The sequence below is a fragment of the Oreochromis niloticus genome, linkage group LG20 (genome assembly GCF_001858045.2).
Source record: "Oreochromis niloticus isolate F11D_XX linkage group LG20, O_niloticus_UMD_NMBU, whole genome shotgun sequence".
In the NCBI taxonomy this organism is placed as follows: Eukaryota; Metazoa; Chordata; class Actinopteri; order Cichliformes; family Cichlidae; genus Oreochromis; species Oreochromis niloticus.
This window is the reverse complement of record NC_031984.2, coordinates 30,196,699-30,220,749: the sequence shown is the minus strand read 5'-3', so window position 1 is coordinate 30,220,749 and position 24,051 is coordinate 30,196,699. Positions and strand designations below refer to the sequence as shown.

The following is a 24,051-nucleotide window of genomic DNA, read 5'->3' as shown; positions in this document are numbered from 1 at the left end:
TCAGTGAGTATTTTAAAATGCTTCTCCTCACGTACAAAACCCTGAGTCATCATGTGTTGAAGTCCTCATATCATCATTTTAGCCCAATGGAGCATTTGGCTCTTAGAGTGCGGGGTAGAATGGCAAGCTCATCACCACCAGCTTGTAGTTTGGATTCCAGAACATTCATGAGTTTTTTGATAAAGCTTATACTGTAGTCAGTGCTGGATCTGAAAAACCTAAACCATCCCTTAATTATGCTGCTAGGGCTTCAGGCTCCTGGTAGACACATAATACACTGAACTTTTCTCCTCCACTGCCCTCCTTTCACTTCCATGTGTTTTCATTGCATGTCAATAATTTTTGCCTACTAAGTGGTTGCAGCAGATGGTTTGATTGTGGTGGAAGTCTTTTCCTGTTTCCAGGGATTTCTACACTCCCAAAAAGAGCCGTTCACAAGGGATTGTCTAATCACTGGCATTCTCTATTATTGGCACCTTTACACACTTGTTGTTGTGAACTGGCAGTATAAAAATAAAACTCAACTGAAATTGAATTGAATGAAAGGATATCGTAAAGCAATTCTCAAGCACAGGCTTCATTTTGCTTCAAAGACTAACAGTGATATCGGGGGGATATTTAAAAAGGGCATCCAGCAGACGGTGAGGTTATGTCTCCGATGCTGGCACAGCCTCCATTTGGAAACAATTTTTAAAATCAGGATTATGTATATAGCCAAGGATCTTTCATTGTTTGCCAGGAGGTTTTGCCCCCTATTACTTTATGATTCTGTATAAATGTATTTGCTCCCTCATGTTGTGCATAGCCACCTTCCTTTTTTGTCTTGGTCAGATGGAAGATATGGAGTTTTATGCAGGTGCTATTTTTGATTACCTTTGAGAGTCGCACCTCCAGCCTGGTGCAAAGTCAGGTAGCACTTTATAATAAGGCTCATGACTAAGGGTATAAGCCCCCATATTCTTTATGTTGATATTAATGATTGATTTTCTATTATTCAGTTGTGCCTTTTTTATTTATGCTATACTTAAAATTACTTACAGTATAATTTGTGTCTCATTTCCTGTTAAAATATCCAGACAGTATTTAACAGACGGTCAAGTCACTCCATAATACAACCTGTGTCCTGACACATTTTTTTTTCCATTAAATTACCAGGAAGCGATGCTGTACCTACAGTTACAGCATAGTTTAGTAGATGTACAGCAAAGAGAGAGGTGGCAAAGGAAAAGGCTTAAACTGAGTTCCATTGATTGGCTCGGCAGAGACATTGAAAGGATGCCCAGGACGTTAGAGTGATTAAGGATACAGAAGGAAACTGAAGAAAATGAGAGCGAGGAGGATGGATGGAGGGCAGCGAGTCGTTGTGGATCTAAAGAAAACGTATGATAGGGTGCCAACAAAAGAACCTATGCAATATTTAATATTACTTATGTACTACTTAAATGTATTAACTGTATATGTAAGTACTTATCTTTCCTGTAACAACATGACTTGTCACCCCTTATTCTAGTGCCTTTAGGCATGTTTGTAAATTACATGCATACATGTGATAATGTTGTAATTTCATATCAAACAAATTACAATTCCATTTAATTACAGGGGAATTAGGCCCTTAGTCATGGGCTGTACTGTAAAGTGTTTCCAAATTTCCTTCTGTGTTTGGTTGTAATTGAACTTTCCTACTAATCACTCCTCTGTATTCTTAAGCTACTCAGTCCCGCTCTTGAGTGGCTGGAATTAGTTTCAGTTATTATTTTCATTTCCATTTTTTGCTCGAGGTTTTTGCTGTATAAAATATTCTAACAGTTCTGCGCTGAGTACCCATTCTTAGCCCCTGTGCTTTATTCTGCTTCAGCAATTATACAGTGAAATACAAAAGAACGTCTTGTGCCTTCTTTATATTCTCCCCCTTTGGTTGAGTCATGTACGCTCTGCCTCTTTCTCTCCTTTTAGCTATGGAGGAGCTGGATGGAGATGAGGTGAGAGTATCCTCAAGAGGACGTCTTGCTGAGAGAGACATTGTTCAGGTACGCCTCGAAATTCGGTTAAGTCCTCGGGTTAGACTTGAGCATGTTTCTGTCAACAACATCAGCGTGGGGTTTATGTCCCCCGGTGGAGGGCGGCTTGCATTTATAACACACACTCAGACACTCACTGGGGACTGCCTCATACAGTATACAGTATCCATATGTATTACACAAGTTTACTATATAACAATGCCGACGTTTCTCATCCATGCCTTTTGCTTATCACTGATGAGTCAGTGCAAAACCTTTACTAAAAACAACATTTGGTAACCTTTAACAGATACATTACATAGCTTAAAGGCATTACTGTAATTGTTACTGTTTCTCATCAGCTATGGTACATTTCATCACACAGACTAATGTCATAAGGATAAATTATAAATGTAATTTTACTAATGACTGGTTTAAATGAATATATATCAATCATTCTTTTTCACTGTAAAAAAATTAGCAACATTTAAATTATCTTGTAATTCACCAGACTTAAAGCCATAAAAGGTTTGAATGGCTCGTCCTTTCCTTCCTGTCAATCAAATTTTCACAGCCACAACCGATACCTCAAGACACTTTATATTGTAAGGTAAAGATGCTACAATGAGACAAGGAATAGAGGACAGGGAGACTCAGTGTTCAAATGAAGAAGGACAGGAAAATAGCAAATAAAAAGTGGGATAGTTAGTGAGATATAGAAAGGGTAGAGGGTAGATGTACAGCAAAGAGAGAGGTGGCAAAGGAAAAGGCTTAAACTGAGTTCCATTGATTGGCTCAGCAGAGACATTGAAAGGAAGTGCAGGAAGTTAGAGTGATTAAGGATACAGAAGGAAATTTGCTAACAAGTGAAGAAAGTGTGTTGAAAAGATGGAAGGAGTGCTTTAAGGAGCACGACTGAAGAAAATGAGAGCGAGGAGGATGGATGGAGGACAGCGAGTGAGTCTTTGTGGATCTAAAGAAAACGTATGATAGGGTGCCGACAAAAGAACGGTGGAAGTCAGGAGTGGCAGAGAAGTGTGTGACAGTGGTGAGGTGTGCAGTAAGACTGACACATGGGGTAAACCTAAAGGGTGCAGCAAAAAGAAGGAAGAAATAAAGAAATAAATGAACATTTTAATCAATGTCATGTATGAAAATGATGTTAAAATGACTGTTATGACGTGGTGATATTAATATATGTGTTGATGTGTTAAATAGTCATAACTTATAAAAAGCATGTGCCTCAGTATTAAATCTGTTTGTATATTTACTTATGTAAAGCAAAAGGATGCAGAGTTTTGGGTGTGTGACCCAGAGTTTTTCAGTTGTTTGTGAGTTCATAGTTTGTGTTCATTTTAAGAAAGGTTTTATATTCTCGCTTTATAGTCTGCTGTTAGTGAGCTGATCAACTGTTTCTTTCTACTTGTGATTTTGTTATTCTGTGCTTTAGTCTTTTGCCCAGATTTTGTTGACTATAGTTTAAATAGCTCCATTTTGTGATCCTGGTCGTGTTCTCGTGTCTGCTGTCTGGTCTCTTTGACTTCTCCCTCTGTAGTTGGTCTTGTCTCAGTGATTCTCAGTGACACTTTGTTACTGGCAGCCTGTTGGAAGAATAGCATAGACAGTATAACAGATGGACGTAGCTACAGTGATGCCTCCCGTTATTTTCTGAACTCCTTTGAAACCTTGTAAAGAATTTTTCTGGTCTTAGTTCCAAGAACTAACAAGGTACATGTCCGACTTTGGAACCGCTTGCTCACTGAACAACTTTTTTTTTTCTTAATTGATAAGTCTTAGCGGTGTTAAGGTAGGGCTAACACCGCTAAGACTTTACAAAACAAATGTCCTTATTTATTTGGTATGAGACAAAATGAATGACTAAGAAATGAATTCAAAAGCAAAGTGTTTATAGAGGTCAGGAAAGAAATACTTTCCTTTTTCCTTTTTTTATAGGACCAGAAGTCTTTTTGCAACCACAGCTCTCGCCACCTGGTGGCCTTTTGATAGAATGCAGGTTTAGGGCACAATAGCTTAGTTTTCTGAACAGGAAGCTGCATCTATCTTTTTACTGTCTATGCAAAGAAAAATATTATTAGTTCTGTTATTAGTTCCCATTTCTGTAGTTGAATCTCTGAGAGATGCCAAAGATAACAGTTTGAGAGACAAGGTCATTTCCCCAAGAGCTATTAGCCAGAAAATTGGCATATCTCAGCATGGTGTGCAGTGTGTCCTGTAAAAATATTTTTGAAAACTAGACAAGTGGAGGACAAAAAAGATGTGGCAGGTCTAAAAACTGTCAGCAGTAGATGAACAGTATCTTAAAGTCATGTGCTTGAGAAACAGCAGAGACCTGACACAGGACCTGAGAGATGCATCTGGCCTTTCAGCTGATCCATCTGTTGTTCACTGAAGCCTCATCAGAAATGGGCACAGGGGAAGGGTGGCTGTCAAGAAGCCATTCTTAAGGAATGGAAACAGTCAGAAAAGGAGGTATGCCAGATTACACAAGAGCTGGACTGAAAATCAGAAGCAACAGGTTTGGTTTAAATGATCTTCAATATGAGGTAAAGAGACAGGTAATCCAATTAGTTTCTACAGCCATCTGTAAAACACGGCTTACCTAAGAGAGTTCAGACTGTATTGAAGAACAAAGGTGGTCATACCGAATACTAATATTAATAAGATTTTTCGGACACCAAGATTTTTTACTTTATAAATGCAAGAACGTTTATATTTATTCATGCAAAAGGTTGCTGAAAAGATCCTCATCTTTCAAAAGACACACTTATAACATTTCCAATTCCAAACTCAACAAGAGAGAGCGGCACTTTCTGAAACTTATTTAGCTGAGAGTATGGTAAAGAATAAGTGGTGATCCCACTGGAGAATGGTCTGGCAACTCTAAACAGTTATTTTAGGCAGCCTTTTAGAGATATGAGAACATGAATGGGAAGTAAATACAAGGGCCTCTGATAACAATGTACTATTGAATTTTCAGATAACAGTGAAAAGAGTCAGCAAAGGGTAAGATGATAAATGAGATAAATGTATGGCGTCTAAAAGCCGAGAGGAAAAAAATGCCTTCATGTTTAGAAATGCTAAATATTACTTCACTTCATCAAAGTTGGTCTTGCTTTTTATTGTTCCGTGTGATTTAGCATTAATTTAAACATTAATGTCACATTTTATGGCAATAAAACACACATCCTAATCTTGTTTGAGCCAGCACAGAGACAATAACTATTTTGTAAGTTTATAAAGAAGGAAGGAAGAGCTGCATGACTCTAATGGCTCATTCAACTGATGCTCCTCAGCAGTGCAGGCGCTATAGATATGTGCATATGTATCACAAGTTAAAATCAATGAACTCTGTCATAAAGGCAAGTGATAGTTGAAGTTTCTCCTTCAAGTATATTGTCAGAAAAGAAAAAGAAATGTAAGCTGACTCTCCTGAAAATCTCCATTAGGGTCTGAAAAACACATCACCGGCCTGAAATTAATACCAGCCATAGGTAGCCGAACACCTGTGGTGGATTATATAACCCATATAAACTAACAAATCAGGAAGATGGTAATACTTGAGGAAAAGAAACGCTATGAACCTATAGAAAAAGCACTTAAGTTTATCGTGAGTCTTAATTAAGATGTGCAAGAAGTGGCCCAGCATGTCTGATTCTGCCTCTTCAAAGTTATATTTTACAAATGTAAAATGTCACAGTAGCTTCCAACTGCTCGAAAACCAAGTAAACAAATTAATCACAGGCTATTATAGAAATAGCAGGGAGTCCATCTCATTTTTCAATTCTGGATTTTTAGTGGTCTGAATCGTGACAGTAAAAAATGTTTCTCGTTAGGCACCGCTTCAAGGGCAGCTGCTTTTAAGGAAGCAGGGCTCTGTGTCCCACTTGATTGCAATGGACCGCCACAGGATACTTTCAATTTTTTTTTTCATAATCCGTCTTAAATCTCCTTTTCGCTCTTCGTAGAACATAGGTGAAAGTGCTGCAGTCAAGCCAAGAGCTTCATTTTATATGTCTTTCTGTTGAGCACATCCACAAATCTTCACACTTTACTGCAGCTATTTTTAAGTTATCACCGTAAAGCATTGCACTAATGAAAAACAAAATTGACCCCTCACAAGGTTAATAGCCGAATAATTTATGTGCTTGTTCTAAAGCTGTTTTTGGATTGCTTATATTGTCTTTGAGTCTGTTTTACTTGCAGCAGTAATCACATTTGCATGCACACAGTAATCCTTTGATTGCCTTTAACCTTATTACCACAATAATTCAATCAGGATTGTTACACTTAGCAGGGAAAAATACTCACTCACTCTATATTTCACGCTTTTTTGTTGTTATTGATTCAATATAAGTACTGCCGTCACTGAGGCAACATTTGTGACTTAAATGAACTTTCCATACTATTCAGTATGGAATTCGGTGTGAATTCAGTGATACTGATGCAGTAAGTAAGATGCGGTAAGTCTATTAATCTGTCATATTCATACTTAACATACCTGACTCAATCTCTCTTCCACACAGTGCTCATTTATAAAATGCTCTACAAACATGTTACATGTTAGCTGCTATGCTACATGTTAGCATAATAGTTAACATGTGGATTCTTCCGTTACACTACAGCTAGCCAACAATGAAAACTGCTTAATGCTAAAGAAACAGACAGTGAAAGTGGACAGTATATCCTTGTATTTTAACATATAACTAACATATAACTTTCATCAGCCAGGGGCAGGACAAAAGTGACCAGTTCATAGTTTAACTTCCATATTTTCCAACTAGTTATCGTTTTTGTTACTAGTTAGTTAACAGCTAACCTAATGTAAGTCAATTAGCAGCAAACAGCCAACCTAGTGACGTCACAAGTTCGGTACTTGCACGAGATCGTGCTAAACATGCTCTAAACTATCAATTTAAACAGTTATTTCTCTAGCTTCACAGACAGAGTGGAGTAGTAGAGTAGGGCTCCATGGTGTAAACTAGCCTCACACATGTAGTGTTTCATGTCCACTTTAAAGTCAAAATGGTAACGTTACCAGGCAAAGTCTCAGACACAAAAACACATAAACCATTAGAGTACTACTTTTTTTTTTTTTTAAAAAAGCATTAGAGTACCTATTGCCCAATCTTCAGTAATCCCAATAAGTTATTTTGAATTCCATACTTTGTTTGAAACAATCATTTTACCTTCCCTCAATTTAGCTTTATTCTGATTGGGTGGTCCTCGTAAACAAAATGTTTGAACACAAGTTTGTGGAGCTTCTGTGCTAACAGCTATAACTGTGCAAATGAGATGCTCGTGTACATGATGTACATGATGCTAAATACAGCTATTTGTGTTAATAATGCTTAAAGTTAAAAGAAAGAAAGTAAAAAAAGTAGCTCTTTGAAGGATATCTTCTTCTTTTTTTACCAGCTATTGTACAAAACTAACAAAAATTTCTATTGAGAGCTCCAGCAGATTTTTCTTCTGTTCGGACTGTAATCAGCTGACCTGAGCTGCTGCTGCTCTGAGGTTTACTGCTCTCTGTGGGTGGACGTGACTGAATTCAACAAGATGCAAGCAAATGTTTCACAAACTCTTTTGGCTGATTGGCATTTCCTACAAAGACAGTATACTGTTTATTCTGTTATTATTCTAGTACATCACTTTCAAACAACAGTATGCAGTTGGCATGATGGTGGAATTGAGTGAATGAATCTCAGCATAATGAGCTTAAAATCAAATTAATCTCCTTGCACTTGATATAACCTACCTGAGTGGACGATGTTCGTAGATTTCCTCAAGCCTCTAGATGTTGTAGGGCTGTCCTAGTTGATATATCTCTACAAGCCTTGCTTTGAGATCTTTGATGGTGCCTCTGGACTGGAAGACTGGGGTGGTAGTCTTGTTCCCCATCTTTAAGAAGGGGGACAGGAAGATCACAGTCCTCGGCCTCCCTGGAATGCTCTATGCCAGGGTACTGGAGTGGACAGTTTGTCTGTTTGTCAAACTTGGACGCAGGAGGAACAATGTGCTTTTCATCTTGGTTTTGGAACACTGGACCAGCTCTGTATTCCCTCAAGAATGTTTGAGGGTGTGTGGGAGTTTGGCTAACCAGTCTGCATGTGTTTTGTGGATTTGGAGAAGGCATTTGACCGCGTCCCTCTGAATATCCTGCGGGGAGTGTTTCGAGAGTATGGGGTGTCTGGCACACTGCTAGTAGCTATTTGATTTCTGTATGACCTTTGCAGGAGCTTAGTCTGCATTGGCGGGAAAAAGTCAGATTTGTTCCTAGTGCATGTTGGACTCCACCAGGGCTGCCCTTTGCCATCGATTCTTTCCTGTTTTTTATGGAAAAAATTTCTAGGTGTGGCCAGACTTCCACTTTGGTGGACTTAAAAGCTCATCTCTGCCTTTTGCGAATGATGTGGTTCTGTTGCCTTCATCAGGTGGTGTCCTCCAGCTTGCACTGGAGTGGTTTGCAGGGTTAGGGTTAGTGTGAAGTGGCGGGAATGAGAATCAGCACCTCAAAGTCTTTTGCCCACCACTATGCCCTCAGCTACTTTTCCAGCTGAGGAGAAGTGGCTGAGGGCAAGGTGGTGGGCAAAAGAAATTGACATTACGTCCACTCCTCAGAGTGTAACGTTAGCATGTTGGTTATGTCCAGCTTTCACATACAGTCTATAACAGTTCTCCATGTCTGCACCACAACCACACCCTGATTTGAAAGAAGTCAGTAGGTTGAGCTAATGTGAAGTATCTTGGGGAGTCCTGTTTCTTTTTCAGAACTTTTAATGTGTGAAAAAAAGTCAAATAAATGGTGGTTGAAGCCATGAAAGCACAAAAAACGGCACAAATTTAGGATAATGAATGTAAAAAAACAGCAAGTGAGCCATATGGCAGTTGGGGAAAAACACAGAACAAGAGCAAGAGAGATTTCTATGACCATATTAATCATTGCAACATCCTCTGCATGTATTTTCTACTTTTAAAGTACTTTAAAGTATGCTGCTGAAATCATTATCTAATAAAAGCTGTAACTGATGAGAAAGCGTCTGAGAGGATTCACTGTGAGGGGGGCAAAGGTTTCCCTCATGCTCACAGTGGTCCTTAATTAAGGCTTCGGAGGCATGAACGGCTTTAAAATCCATCACTGATGCAACCAAAGCGCTGTCTTACTTGGTATCGTTATTTTCCCCTCCCTTGTCACGCAGCACCTGGTGCCAAATATCACATGACAAATGTACAAAATGCAAGTTGTATGTCTTCAAGAGACAGATGAAGCCAGCTGTGCTTCCATTTTTCATGTCTGAAAAGATCTCTGCAAACGTTAAGATGACGGAGAACTTCTGAAAGTTTTGTCTTTTGGACAAGACCTCTAGTGAATGGCTACATTAACCTCCTGATGTGGAATTGGGCAAAAAACATAATACCCAAATCAAGCACTCTTTCTCATTATTTAACAAATGTGGCGTCACCTGTTTGTCAAATGTGAAATTAGAAGCTGGTTTATGAGTTTTTTGTTAAAAAAAAAAGGACATCATCCACATTGTTTGAAATCAGAATGGACAATGAAGCTTGAAAACTCTGCAGGCAGCCATGAAAAGCCTACAAATGCAGCTTCCTAGATATGCTAAGAGGTATACTTTGATACCTTAGCTGCTGTCTCATGCAATAAACTTAAGGAGTTATAAGTACTGTATCCCAGAGCTGCTGTTTCCACATATGCTGCTATATATTATCCCAATGACACTGAGGTCCAGGGCTGTCTTTTTATTCCCAGCCAGTGATGTTTTGCCCAGCATGAAATAGTGTATTGTCCTGCGTGGGAATAATTCTGTCCTAGAAGGTTTGATTCTACCTTTTACATGGCATGGCTAGTTAGAATATCCACATATTCCAGAGGTTATTTTATACCCCCAGGGACCCTATACCCATCATCACTGGCCTCCCTGCATCATTGCTAGTGTGGCGGTGATGCAAACATGGCGTCTGCAGTCTTGAGCCCGCTGTTTCTCCTTGTGAGAGTTCGTCAGACGGAACCTTTTGCACAACTGCCAGGCTTGGGAGCATCCAGCATCCACCTGAGGATTTTGGTACTCCGGAGACACCGTCAGTTTTGAATATCAGTGGCTTTTAATAGCTGCCTTTCAGTGTTATTTGTCTAAGGGAAACTTTCCTTAATGAGCCTTTATCTAACTGAATTCATCTGTACTCGCTAATCTTTTCACGGTTTGATGATTTCTTCAGTTTATGTGAAATATTGTCAGTTTTCATCACTCTTGCAAAACATTGCACTATTCCAGGCTTTTTCATCTTCAGGGAGATCTTCAGAAAAAAAAGATTTTTATGTTGTCTACACTGGTATGCTACTTGCATAATAATTTGCACTAAATAAATAGGATGTATATAATGATTTCTGCTTTTAGTTCGTTCCATTCAGAGACTACATCGACAGATCTGGCAACCAGGTCCTCAGCATGGCTCGTCTGGCAAAGGACGTCCTTGCCGAGATCCCCGACCAGCTGCTGTCTTTCATGAAGAGCCGAGGAATCGAACCGCGACCAGCCCTGTCCTCCTCCCCACTACCGCAGCTACACAGACACATCTAACCCCCGACACAGTCTCTGCCTTTCTTGTTTCCGCTTCTCCCTCCTTGCTTACCTCGGCTCACCTCCCTCACTCTTGTTTTTCACTTTAAAACAATAGTGAGAGAAAAATCGACCCGCCACTCACCCTTCTTCCTCTCTCATCACCCGTGGGGATAAACAGGCACATCGTAGCTACACAGCGGGTGTCATCCCTGACCCGCCCACTGCTGTAGCTCTAAATCGCCCTCTTATTGCTTTCATTTACTGTTTGAGACTGAACCGTGACCATTCCTCCCCTCTGATATCAGACCGTTCAGAGCCTGGCTTTTTTTGTTTGTTTGTTCTTAATTGTCTGATTCCCCTCACCAGACGCATTTGGAACAAAAGGTTTTCCCGTTGGTCCTCAGCCAGTGTTGCCACTCATCACATTTGGCAGGAGTGCTGAAGCTAAATAAATTCAAATCTCTTGATGAGGAATAGACTCCAGCTCGTATCAGGTGCTGTGGGGTTATTTAAGGCCAAGTTTCGACTGATTCTTTGGAGTGACCGATCACATCAATAAAATCCATTTTCACCCAGCCCTTTTATGATCTCTTATTGTTGCTGAGCCAAATCTGAAACTGTAATCGAGAATGCAAACTACTTTAGTATAATCCATTCAGAGAAAATAGAGTCCTTGCGTTTTTCCTTTTTAGGGTAGGAAATAAGTGTTTTTAGAGCTAATGTGGGGAATCCAGTCACATGTGGCCTGTCACAGACTTAGACACACACTCGCCTCTGTCAGACATGCCACACCCACACTCTCTTTGCCCAGCATGGGCCGAGGCTGGGTGCAGATTCCCCTCCTGCTGTTAGAGAAATGCCAGACTCTCCGGCTGCCCTGCAGAGAGGAGGAAGAGGGAGGAAGGAAGGAAGGAGAAATTGTAGGTGGGAGTAAAGGGAACAGAGGGGAGGAATGGGCAAGAGAATGAGCAGAGAAAGAAAAAAAAGCGAGGAGAAAAGAGATGCACAAAGAAGCGAGGAAGAACAAAGCATCAGGAGATCTGATTTGTTTGAAGGGAAAGAACAATGAGGCAGATGTGAGCTGGGTTGGAGACAGCAGCAGAGAAGGCTGTAGCTCAGTGCCGTCTTTAGTTGGAGAAGCCTTTGTATGCATATTTACAAGGTGTGGAACAATCTCAATGAGGGATAAACGCACATTCTATGAAAAGCAATATACCTGACTTCCAGTGTAATGTTTGCCCTATGCATGTCCCTTCCTCTCCCCTGCCATGACTTGACATTTTATTCCCCGACAGACAGGAGCTGTGTGCAAAGTTGGCAAAGCCTGCCACCTAGTGTTCACCCCTTGTATAGCAGGGTATCTTTATTATGCATGACTACTGTACATTTCTATACTAACTCAAACAGTACCCAAGCATGAACAGATGCAGCTCATCTTACTATCTTAATCCAAGACAGGCATTCCAACAAACAACAGAGGTCCGTGTAAAGAACTACAAGCATCTATGTGAAACGTGTCACTCTTCAGAGTTAATGTCAAGTGTGACAATGGTGGTTTATATGGGATGTTTTATTTGCTGTGTGACCATATAGACTTTTTCTAAAATAATCCGTTTCAACGTCATGTTTATTGCATGTCGGGGAAGCAGAACTGTTGCAGTGTTTAGATATGTGTTATCACTCAAAGTGATTGTCCAAAATAATCTGTACTGTACATTTTCATTTGCAGATTTTGGAACTAACTTGTATGCCTTGTATCTTGCAGAAACATGTGAAATTACATGTATTTTTGATATTTTGGCAGGGTCATGAAAAACAGAAATGCAAAGACTCTGCAAGATGCCAGTGGTATTAGAACGTTTTCTGAACTTATTTAAAGCCCTGCTGTGATTTTTCTCTGTCCCCTACTGTTGTTCTATGGCTGTATGAACTTAAAGGCAACCTATTATGCTTATTTCTAACTTCATATTTTTATTCAGGTACTCTACTAAAGTTGCTTTGCATGATTCACAACTAAAACATAATCCTTATTTATCTTATACTGGGGCTTGGTGCAGCGCATCAGTTCGTAACCTGTCTAAACCAAGCTGTTTTATCCTTTTCCGCCGATTGGCTACCCAACATAAAAATCAGATTTAAACAGCAGATTGGTGGAGCTTTGTGCTTGCTGACTGCGCTGTGGCTCTTGGTTGACCGTACTAGTGATATCTGCTCCGTGAGACATCATACAGAGCCAAGGTTAGCAAAAACAAACTGAGAAGAGAGTTTTCAAAGCAGTTTTTAGCTTGCAGGGATAACTGACACCTACCCTGCGCTCATTAGCTGAACCTTTGGTCATGTGAGTATAAGGAAAAGCATAATAGGTGCCCTTTAAAAAAACAAACCAAGATGGTTAAAGTTTTATTGTATATAAATGTTCTTTTTGCTTACAGTAAAGCTTCAAGAAACTTTTACATCTGTATTTCAAACAGCTAAATTGTATGTTGACATTTTTCAGAATGTCCATATAATGGGAATGTAGATGTTTGACCTAGAAACCCTTAACTGTTCTGACAAATATCTTGTCGTGTTTCAATATGAGGTTTGACTATGTCTGTGTTTACGCATATCACCTGAAGGTGATGATCTGCAGTACAATATATCCAAACATAAAGCAACACAGTCTTGCTGGTTGTATGTTGTATGTAGTAATTCATTCAGCAGCACTATAGAGATCACTCAGAATGAGTTCCAGCTTTAAATTGTTGGTTCATTAAAAAGATTAAAGAGCTTTAATACATAATGGTGGTGCGTTTGCTTCATTACCGATTTGGATTCATTGCCCTATATCTGTTTTCATCTTGTCGTGAAAATAAATACAGTACTTAACAGAGCTCCTCAGTGAATCTCCACCTTATCACAGTGGAGGGGTTTGGGTGGCTCAGTGATCCCATATTTGGCCATGTTGTTTCACAGGGCACATTTCCCTGGGTAAGGGGCCACAAAAAAGAAAAAGAAGAAAATCAAGGGAGCAGTTTAGCCTGCCCAGGACAGGGTTACTGGGGCCCCACCCTGCAACCAGGCCCAGGGAAGGAGCACCTAGTGGTTGGGCCTTAACCTATCCACCCTGGCCTGACGCATCCTGAGGAGGTGACATGGACTGCTTTAGGGCTCAGATGTAATGTGTGTCGGGAGGCAATGGCAGACGGATCCCCAGCTGTTAAGGCTGGCTTCTCTAGCAAGGAGCCTGAACTAGTTTGCAGGTTATTAGAAACTTCCAAGGCTGTGTGGGGCAGTGGTGTGTATCCTTGTGTCCTCACTGGTTCACTGTCTATACGTTGAGGTTTGCTTCAGTGGATGAGAGGGCCGCGTCCCTGTGCCGTCAGGTCAGGAAATAGGTCCTGACTGTCATTTGCACTAAATGCACTTGGTGTGGTGCTAGAGGGTGCCCTAACTGGTGACTCCATTTTCCTAGTGGGAGACTTCGATGCTCGCCTGGCCAAAAACAGTGATACCTTGAGGGGTCTGGCTGGAAGAAATGGCCTGCCTGATACAAACCGACTCGAAAACCTGCAACTGAATCTCAGTTTCAGGAACATTTTCATGAACTACAAATTCTTACCTGCTGTGCATTCAAAAATGTTCTTTGAAGTCACACATCCTGCCATTATGTCTTTTCTACTATTAGTGACAAATTGTCAGTGTAGACAGAACTGAATCATTTTGACAGATGACCCGCCCACCCCCAAAAATCAGAAATTTTTTATTTTGATTAAAATCTAATATGGTCACTGTGTATTTGACCAGCTTTGCTAACATGTATCTATGTATTACATAAGTAATTTAATTAATATTATGAATTTAAGTTTAGTTTTGGGGTCCCAGAGCAAGTATTGCCTTATACGACTCATTTGTAGTAAGAATAATCTAGAAACCCAGTGGATGACTTGGGAATCTGGTGGTTTTAAGATACAGATAACAGATATCCAATTCAAGGCTTCCAGTTTTATCGAACAGTTTCTTTGAAAAAACAGATGATTTTTAAAAAGATAAATTATTGTCAGACAAACAGCATTCTTGCAGACACAGTTCCTCTTTTACTCTTTATGACGGATCTTTACCTCCAAATTGACTGATCAGTTTGGAGGTTGATTTGTTAGACTGATTTGTCAATAGAACTGAGATTACAAAGCAGAAAGCTTCTGGTGTCAATTCCTTTGTGAATATACAAATATCTGTTTTGAGAGATTATGGAAAGTTTGTCTAAAGTGGAAATGAGAGAATAACAAGAAAAAAAACCGTAGTGTTCAAATTACTGTCAAATATCCACAGTGCCAACACTATTCAGTTGTAATTTTGATGTATACCTAAAAGTCTTTAAGTGTTTATTCTGAGTAATTGAACTTTCAGTATTGAAGCTTCGAGGAGTCTCTCCACAGCAGGTCTCTACAGTAGGTCCACAGCCACCAGACCTACCCTGAAGATAAATCCCACTCTGCTCCTTCTAAGCTTCTCAGTCTCAGAAAGGAAGAGATGGGGGGCCATTGACATCACCACCAGGTTTTTGACAATAATGCCAACAATAAATCCTGCTGGAAGGAGAAATGTTGACTCTAAGAAAATGCCATGAAATACTGGTCCCAGAGCTGTTACTCAGGTTTGAGTTCCAGGTGCTGACATTTCTGAGGTTACTGTTTATTGTGTGTGCTTTTTAAAGTTCCCTGAAAACCAAAAAAACAAACCCATACAAATAACACAAGCAACCGTACGTCGTCATTTAAGTTAATACTGAAATAAAATCTAATTTCTTCACTAAATGTCTCACCCTCTAGTTTACATATAAATATAAGTAATGTTCAGAGGATTTAACGCCATAGCGCACAAGAAAAACACAAGTGTCAGTGTCCCGTGTGTGTGCATGTATGTGTATTTATGACTGTCAATGACATTAACATGAATCGTCTGATAATGCGTTTTAATATGACATCATGAAATTAGTTAACTTACTTAGGTAACCCATACATTATTAAACTGTCCTTATGCCGCCTCTAAACAACCTGTTAATCAAATAACAACACAGACCTGAACCAACCCCTGGTATTACAATAAAAAGCACCCATAAAGATGTAAAATAAACATGATGACAGATTAAATAACTGCTACTATAAAGAGTCTAATTTTAGATGTGTGATGGTGAATATGAGTGCGTGTGTGTCAGCCCTGTTTAATAACATGGTAAAGTCATATATCTTGTAGAAGCAGAGTAATTTTATAAATAGACAATGATCTATAAAAAGTGCTTTCAGCATGTAAAAGCAGTATCTGACAACATTATTTCCATCATAGTTCTTCAGGTCTTCATTAAAAAACATTTTAAAAAAAGGTAGATAAAAATCTTCCTTTGAGGTCCTGATTTTGAAACAGTTACTGTTTGTTTCATAAAAGACTTGCTCTGGCAAATCTGTTGGATCCTTTCAGTTTAATTTACCAGATAAACAGGTCTGTGGAAGATGCAGTCAAAATCAGATTGCATCATGTGTTGCAAAACCTAGACCTCCTGGAAGCTACGCAAAGACACCATTTATGGACTTTAGTTCAGCTTTCTATCAAATCATCTCCGAAACCCTTGTTTGCAACTCTTTAGTTACTCTTTATGACTGATTAAAAAAATGTATAGGCTAAATCTCTGTTATGTTATCAACAGGCTACACAGTTAAAGTCTAGGTAGGTAATACACATTTAAAACAAAACAGGCTTTTTGGTATAACTATTCTACATTTTCAAATTGAAAATGGCTACTTGAAATAACTTTGGAAAAACCTTTCATATTGTATGTCCCCCTCTAGAAATCGACTATGACCCCCCCTCCCCCAAAATGTTGTGCTTTGTACTCTATACAATTTTTAGTTTACAGACTTTGAAATTTAAACCTATTATTGTATTATATTATTATAGATAAAGCTACTCAGCAGGATATATAAGTAATTAAAATAATCTCAAGCTGCAACATTAACGATGTATACATATTAATAAATCAGTTAATACAATCCAGCAATATAATGTATTTGAGTACCTTCAGTGTTTGATCCCAGGTCACCCAGTTGCACCATTCTTTGAACTATGACAACACTGGACCAGTTGGTGCCAGATATGGTGTGACAGCCAATTGAACACAATGACCCAAAGAGGCAGAGGAGTAACTCTGACTGGATGTAAAGGTGTTTCTAAAAGAGGTGTTATGAAGCAGGCCAGAGTCAAGGAAAGTAAGAGTTCATTCAGACAGACTGAAAACAGGTCAGGAAATTACCTCTGAGCAAAGCGTAATGTTATTGCAGATAAACTGCTTTTCATGTAGCAGTCATCCAAACATCTCTTCATTTTCAGTAATCCAAAGCACCTCAGTGTGCTACACCTCTGGACAACAAGCAGATCCTGATGTCATTACAACGCTCTTCTTTCCCCCCCCCCTCCTTTCTAAACATAATATTTTATGAGTATGTGGAAAGAAACAAGGAACAACATCTGGCAAAAACGTGTGTTTTTAAAGGGACTTGAACAAACCTGGTTTTGTGGGACTTTGGGTAATAGGTCAGAGAGGCTTAGCTCAGGGAAACTTTGGGCAAATATAAATGAAGCTTTCAAGCCCTGAGAGAAAAAAAAAGCAAGAAACTGGAGGCACACGTGAAATTTTCAGGAAGCTGCTTTAGGGCTACCGGGGTTGGGCAGACTACTGTCAGAATGTGCGTAACACTTTTCAAGAAAATTGCTTTAAGTACTGGTTACAGACAAAAGCAGTAGAGTTTTTGAGTTTGTTCCAGAGTGGTTTGCTTAAATGTTAACTAGGACCAAGGCAGGGTACAGCTCAGCAAGTCTTTAAGAACACTTATGAGATTCTACGATGTCTGCGCCTAATTCAGTGTCAGAATCCATCATATAAGCTGCAAATTAAAGCAGAGTAAATAATCAAGGAGAAATAAACCGTGTCAGATTTTAAAAGACTCCATAAAAGCACCAGTAGTATTACCTATAACAACAATGCAGCCTTTCTGTTTTTCCACTTACCTCACCACCAAGCTGCTTTATAAAACAGCTTTTTTGTTGTTGCCATGCTGTCATAGCTGAGAGGTGCTGCAGATGAAGGTAAAAACCAAAGAGAACTAAGGAGCAAGCTGGCAAAATCTCATGCTGCGTAAATGCACGTAATGTCTCTCTTGAGGGGATGACTCAAATACCTTTAAAGAAACACTTTGAAATTTAATCAGATGATAATTTGAACACGACTCTCATACGAAGCCAGTTAGCATAGTTTGTAAACCTATGCTAACCGGCTATGCTGGAACAGTGTTTATGCTAACTGGCTTGAACCATATTGGCAAGAAGAAACAGCTAGCTCTCCTCTTACAAGCACTTCAAAATTTATTAAATAGATAAATAGTGATAACTAATTGACTTTTGTTATTTAATCCATACAAAAATTGGGAAAATCTTTAGGACATAACTACATCTGACTGAGAGAAGTCCAGTCAGATATAGTTTTCCACCCAACTTTTACTTTGACCTTTTGGTTGTGCTTTATTTCTGATGAATGAAAGAGACATGACGATGCTTTACTACATTTTCTCCTTTGTGAAGAAACAATCTTTGAATGTGGATTTTGTTACTTAGCCAGACTAGCTGTTTGTTGTTTACGCTAATCTAAGCTAACCAGTTACATTGTACCTACCATAATTGTACTTACCAAGTATGCATTTTGTGTATTATATAAAGTGTAAACTCATCTGTAATTTAACGGTCTATATTTTAATGATCTGCATGAACTTTTTCACACTGGGGAAAAAGGATCCAGCTAAGCCTGGGGCTTCTCAGGCAACCCGCTATAATGTGAACTGCTATTTTGGATCAAATTATCCACTAAATCCCTGGTATATTTTGCCATGGCAATTATGTTAACAGCATACTTGGAAGACACTGCTTGCTACATATTGCATTTATTCTCATTTCAGTCAGTTCTGTTAAATCCAATCAAAATTGATGATCTCAGTGCGAGCAAGATGTCCAGTCCAAAAGTACCTGACAATACTTCTCTTCCTCATCATATAATCTTTGCATCTTTTCCCATCACTGGATTCTTTGAATAGGCTGAGACATAATTTAAAGCTATTAAATCATGATTTGGCCACTACATACTGAAGCTAACCATTTTTTAGATCAGAACAGACTGAGGAAGAAGAGAGATACATAATACCCCTGTTTTGGACTTTGAATAAAGGCAATGCTTTGTTCTCTGTGTCTGTAAACGGTTTGGATTAGGACTACAGATGCAAGACTTGGAGGCATGATATTCTCAGCGGAGCATGGCAATAGCCATGAGAGCAGTGCTAAACACTGCAGCCTCTGTCCTGGAAAAACAGTATCTGGGAGCTGAGGAGTCTTGGAAAACAATGTTGCAGATGACTTTATTTAGTACCTTTTACAGTATAGCACATCCCACAAGCAAAATGACAAACCTTTAAGGTAAAATCACAAAGCTTTTCATTGTATCTGGCCTGATTTGTGACACCCTTTATGCTCAGTGTTAACCTTTCAGATGCACTACAAATGCATCTGAAAAATAACCCATTGACATCTTCCTCCATGGTATCAAGTCCAAGCTCTGTCTTTTATGAAAATACGACCTGTACCATTTTTAAAAGATTGATGATCATTGCACATTTCATTGAAGAGGCCATAAAGTTCTACTATGGCAACAATGAATCTAATATTTGCTTGTGCTTCCATTCATCCATCCATCCATCCATCCATTCTTTACCGCTTATCCTTTTCAGAGTTGCGGGGGGGCTGGAGCCTATCCCAGCTGTCTTAGTGCAAGAGGCAGCGTACACCCTGGACAGGTCGCCAGTCTGTTGCAGGGCTAACACGTAGACAACCAATCGCACTCACATTCACACCTTTGGGCAATTTAGAGTTTCCAATTAACTTATCCCCACTAACTACATGTCTTTGGACTGTGGGAGGAAGCCGGAGTACCTGGGAAGAACCCACGCAAACACGGGGAGAACATGCAAACTCCACACAGAAAGACCTCGGCCTGATGGTGGAATTGAACTAAGGACTTGTGCTTATTTTATTTTATTTATTTTAAATAACAGATTCAACAACTGTCAGCAGTGGCGGTTCATCAGTAGAGGGTGCTAGGGCTGCAAAAATATAAAAAATATAAAACAACATACATTAAATACATAAGTACAGTTTCCTCATATAACATGTGTGGTTGCCTGCAGGCGCCTGCCAAATTCCATTTTTTGTTCAAATTTCATTACATTATGTGTTAAATTCTTGTATGGAGTTTCAATTGGAGCTCAGGGCGCAATTTTGTTCATCACTGACCAGTTAGCATTGGGCTACCTGCCTTGTTTAAGAATTTGATTGGACAGTTCGGTGTCATACACATACATGTCTTGAAGAGTACTGTATTTGAACACAGAGAGGTCCTCATATGCTGCTTTAAGAGCATATGGGACTCAGGTGACCCACAAGTATCTACACAGTGTAAATATTTGTGTTTTTAAAGTTATAAAATATTGATATTAAAGTGTTTGGGTTTTTTTCCTGATCTGTAAGATGCTTTACATTATTTGACCCATCAGTCCCAATCACTTGTTGTTGTTGTTTTGGTGTATGTGTCTTCAGGCTTCAGAAGTTAAAGAGTTAAAAAAAAAAATTAATATGTGTACAAACATAGCACAAACGCAAATGTTAAAAAGACACCATTTTTGTGTGTCCGTGTGTGTATTAACACATTAAAATATCTCCGCCGCTACCAGAAACTATGACAGCAGTGTTGCTGTCGTTGACTAAATATTGGTTTTCCTTCTTCCACTCCTGATGATGACGATGGTGACTCTCTGTTATCTACAGCTTTGTGCAATCCCATTTATTCCTATCCTTCACACCACCACAAAATGTTCTTGTGTCTTTTTTCTGTTCTTCTTCAAAAGGGGAATAATCAAACTACTGCTCATAAAAAAGGAAAGTAAACTGCTGTTTTAAAGATGGAATGCGGTACCATTAATGGAAAAGCCTAAATCATACTTGTTTATTGAATCAAATAAAAAATGAAAGCAATATTATAAGCACTTGATCTACTTTGTCACTATACTGTATAAAACATCAGGAAATTCAGCAGAATGGAGACATAAATCTCACAGCAGGCATTTTGCATAACGCGATGCCATGAATGTGCTTGGGTCTGATATACCGTCTTTCTTCCACATTAACAGCATGTATTTATTAAACACCCACTCACATAGCAAGATAACGTCTTTCCATTAGCTCCTGAAATGGGATACTTGATTTCAAAAATAAGGCTGAAATATGACTAAACTGTTTGCGCCACAGACTGTTAGAGGCTTCAGGAAACAAACTGTTAATATAATGAGCTCTAATGAAAAAAAAAGAGCTAACTGAGGTTATACGTATGTACGGCCAGTGTTTCAGATAATTCCCTCCTGTAAACAAATGTGTGTAGCCAAAAGTAGGCAGATAAAAGATTGACCCGTGACGTCTGTTGACGACAGAATTGGTTGACAACCTTGAAAGGCGGGTTATGCACTCTGGCCCGATCGTGTTTTGATTGGTTAAACAAATAACAAAGGAAGAAGAGCAAACATCACCAGGATGTATGGACCCTGGGGGATTTAGGTCAGACTGTTTTTCTTTTTTGTGACCTTAGAATGAAAGTACCGAAGCTAATATGATGACAAAAATGTTTTAAAAAATGTAAATTATATGACAAAGCTATAATGTTGCAGTCTTCTTTAATAATCTATACAAAGTAAATTTTTCAATGTCATCATGTCACATGCTAAGACTCCTGCTACACTGTGCATAGGATTACACATACTGTATATGTATCCCGCTGTTTGAAAATGGAAACATTAACAAGGTCACATAATGGTTAAAAAGTCTCATTTTAATATCCCTAGGGCACCTTCCTCTATGGCTACATTGTAAGCAGACACATTAAGAAGAACTGGACATGGGTTTCAAAGAAGGCTCTGACATCAGCCAAAACTAAATTAGTATTGCCACTCACATTTGTTTTGGGCACAGTGCTCTGGTGGGATTTTATATTCCATCTGGACTACAAATCCCCCAGGAAGAGACAGGATGTGTCTGTGGTAAGTAGCAAGAAATAAATGGTAACTCTGACATTCCTGACCTGCAGTCTTGACACTTGTCAGCCAACATGTGTTGCATGTTTGTAATAAACTAAACGGCCTAGTGAATAGGCCCTAGCTGACAGCTATGCGTACAATTAACTATCTTTAACCTTGTGAGGACTAAGTTGTCCATGGTGATGACTTTAACCCAAATCCTTTGCTATCAGAATATTTAATTTTTTAACTGCCAGATCTTAGCAGGAATCGGGAAGCTAAGAAATAGTCATTCTACCTTTAGCTGACATGGATTAAAAATTGTCTACTTTAAAAACAAAGAGGTTCTACTTGACTTTCACAAAAACATAAGGTTAGGGTTAATGTTTGAAAGTAGGGTTAGGGTCATTTCCAACCACAGTTTGCTAAAAAAAATCAGCATACAAAGCAGTTTGTTTGCCAAGTATCTGTATGGCTTTGAGTGAGAGTCAGTACGAGGCATAAGGCAAAGCAGTTAATCCATCAAATAGGATGAGACTTGCCAGGTTAACTAAAAGCCAACTAAGCTGTCTAAGAAGTGCATTAGAGTCAAGAAGGGTGTTTGTACCAGTGTGACTGTTTGTGTTGGTGGTAGCAGCATGACTGGATGGGGGAGTTGGAAGAGCTGAGGTTCTTTGCAGTTTTATTAAAGCCCCATTGCATAATTCTCAGAGGGCATCTTTGTTCCCAAATACACTTCTTAAAAAACAAATATGAGTTACTGTTAGTATTGTTAGTATCTCAAGAGAGCGTCTAATAATAGAAGTGAGTGCGCCTATACTTGTATTACTCACATTGCGGGGACATGATTATACGCTTATATTGTGGGGACCCACACACGTTCAAATCAAAGTATGAAAACCTGGTTAAGGTTAATGTAAAGTTCAGTTTAGAGTAAAGGCTAAGTTTACAAGAGTAGTAGTTTTTCAGTGTGTGTGTGTTTGTGAAGGGTCAGCTGCCCGTGAAAACTGTTCTTGGAAGTGCATTTCCAACATTTCCAAAAACAAAACCGGTCACAGTTGAATTAATTGTGTGTGTGTGTGTGTGTGTGTGTGTGTGTGTGTGTTGTTTAGTCATAGATTTCATCATTTTATAGCATTGACACATGAAAAATGGCAGTGCCATGTGGGTACCATGAAAGGTGAAGGGACATAAACCTGTTCAGATCACCCAGTGGACTGTTTACATGGCCGGATTAAACTCTCCAGGGGTCTGCTGGTCAGCTGGTGATGCTAAATCCAGTTATAGCATGAGTGCCCAACCCATGATAACACTTTAGAAAGGGTACAAAACTGTATCTAACATATGTATTTAGCAATCATACCAAAGATCCAACTGATACCCACCTAAGCCCAAAGTCTCAAACAATTTACTTTTACATGTCAGTACTTATGATCTTTATTTTGTGTTCTTCCATATGCATAAGAAACTTGTGATGCACAGGAAGTATTTATCTATCTCCCGGCCAGTGGTTCTTCGGCGAGAATGCCAGCTCTTTTGAGGGTATTGCCTGTGATCAAAGAAGCACACATTTTACCCATTTCAGTTTTGGCAGATTGCTAGCGTTACCAGAGGAAATAAATCAATTTGATTCATTAAGTCCATCTGGGGCTTACATAATATGCATATGTGTAGGTGTTTGTGAGTTTGAATGGAGCAGCCGAAACCAATTAGTATGTGGGGCAAAGAAAAGAACCTCTGTAGGCTTCATGTGACTGTTGCAGTGAGTAACCGCTCTGAGCTCTGCATTTCCTCAAATGCTAGCAGCACCACAGTTCTTGCAGTACAATTTCCAGCAAAATTATGCTTGAAAAATATCTTGGGACCTGCAATTAGTCACAAACTCCAGTAACTTCTAGCTCATGAAGATACCAGGGCTTCCTGCCATTTTTAACAAGCTGTCTATTGATATGAGCAAAGATGTAATCTACATGAGGAAACAGTGAAGTCTTTACAGGGTGCAGTGTACAGACTTTGTCCTTCATCTCCCTTTTTTTCTCCTTTCATTACAGGAATTTTCTCTGACTCAGGTATGTGTCGTCTGAGAGAGGCTGAAACTCTGGTAAATGAGCCATGGTCCATTCAATTAGCAGGGAAAGAATGTTTAAACTCAAACTGTGATCCCTGTCAACCTCACGTTAGGTATTTACTGTATCCAGCAGCAGTGGTAGGAAACAAGATACCTTTCAATGAACAGATTCTCGTGTTTCACAGCAAAAAAACTACTAATAACAGGCCCGATTCTACTCAAGTGTCCCATTAAGTCAATAATGTGAAAGTGAA

General features: G+C 39.2%; 1 protein-coding gene across 1 annotated transcript in view; it reads left to right on the top strand.

The window, feature by feature from the left end:
* The window catches only part of cpne9 (copine family member IX), a 101,607-nt gene extending 88,231 nt beyond the window's left edge, over positions 1 to 13,376 (top strand). The window contains exons 19-20 of the mRNA XM_013273713.2: positions 1,954 to 2,027; positions 10,430 to 13,376. Of these exons, the coding sequence (XP_013129167.1) occupies positions 1,954 to 2,027; positions 10,430 to 10,612 (257 nt within the window). The 3' untranslated portion in view covers positions 10,613 to 13,376. The remainder of the gene's footprint in view (positions 1 to 1,953; positions 2,028 to 10,429) is intronic.
* The last annotated feature ends 10,675 nt before the right edge of the window (positions 13,377 to 24,051 follow it).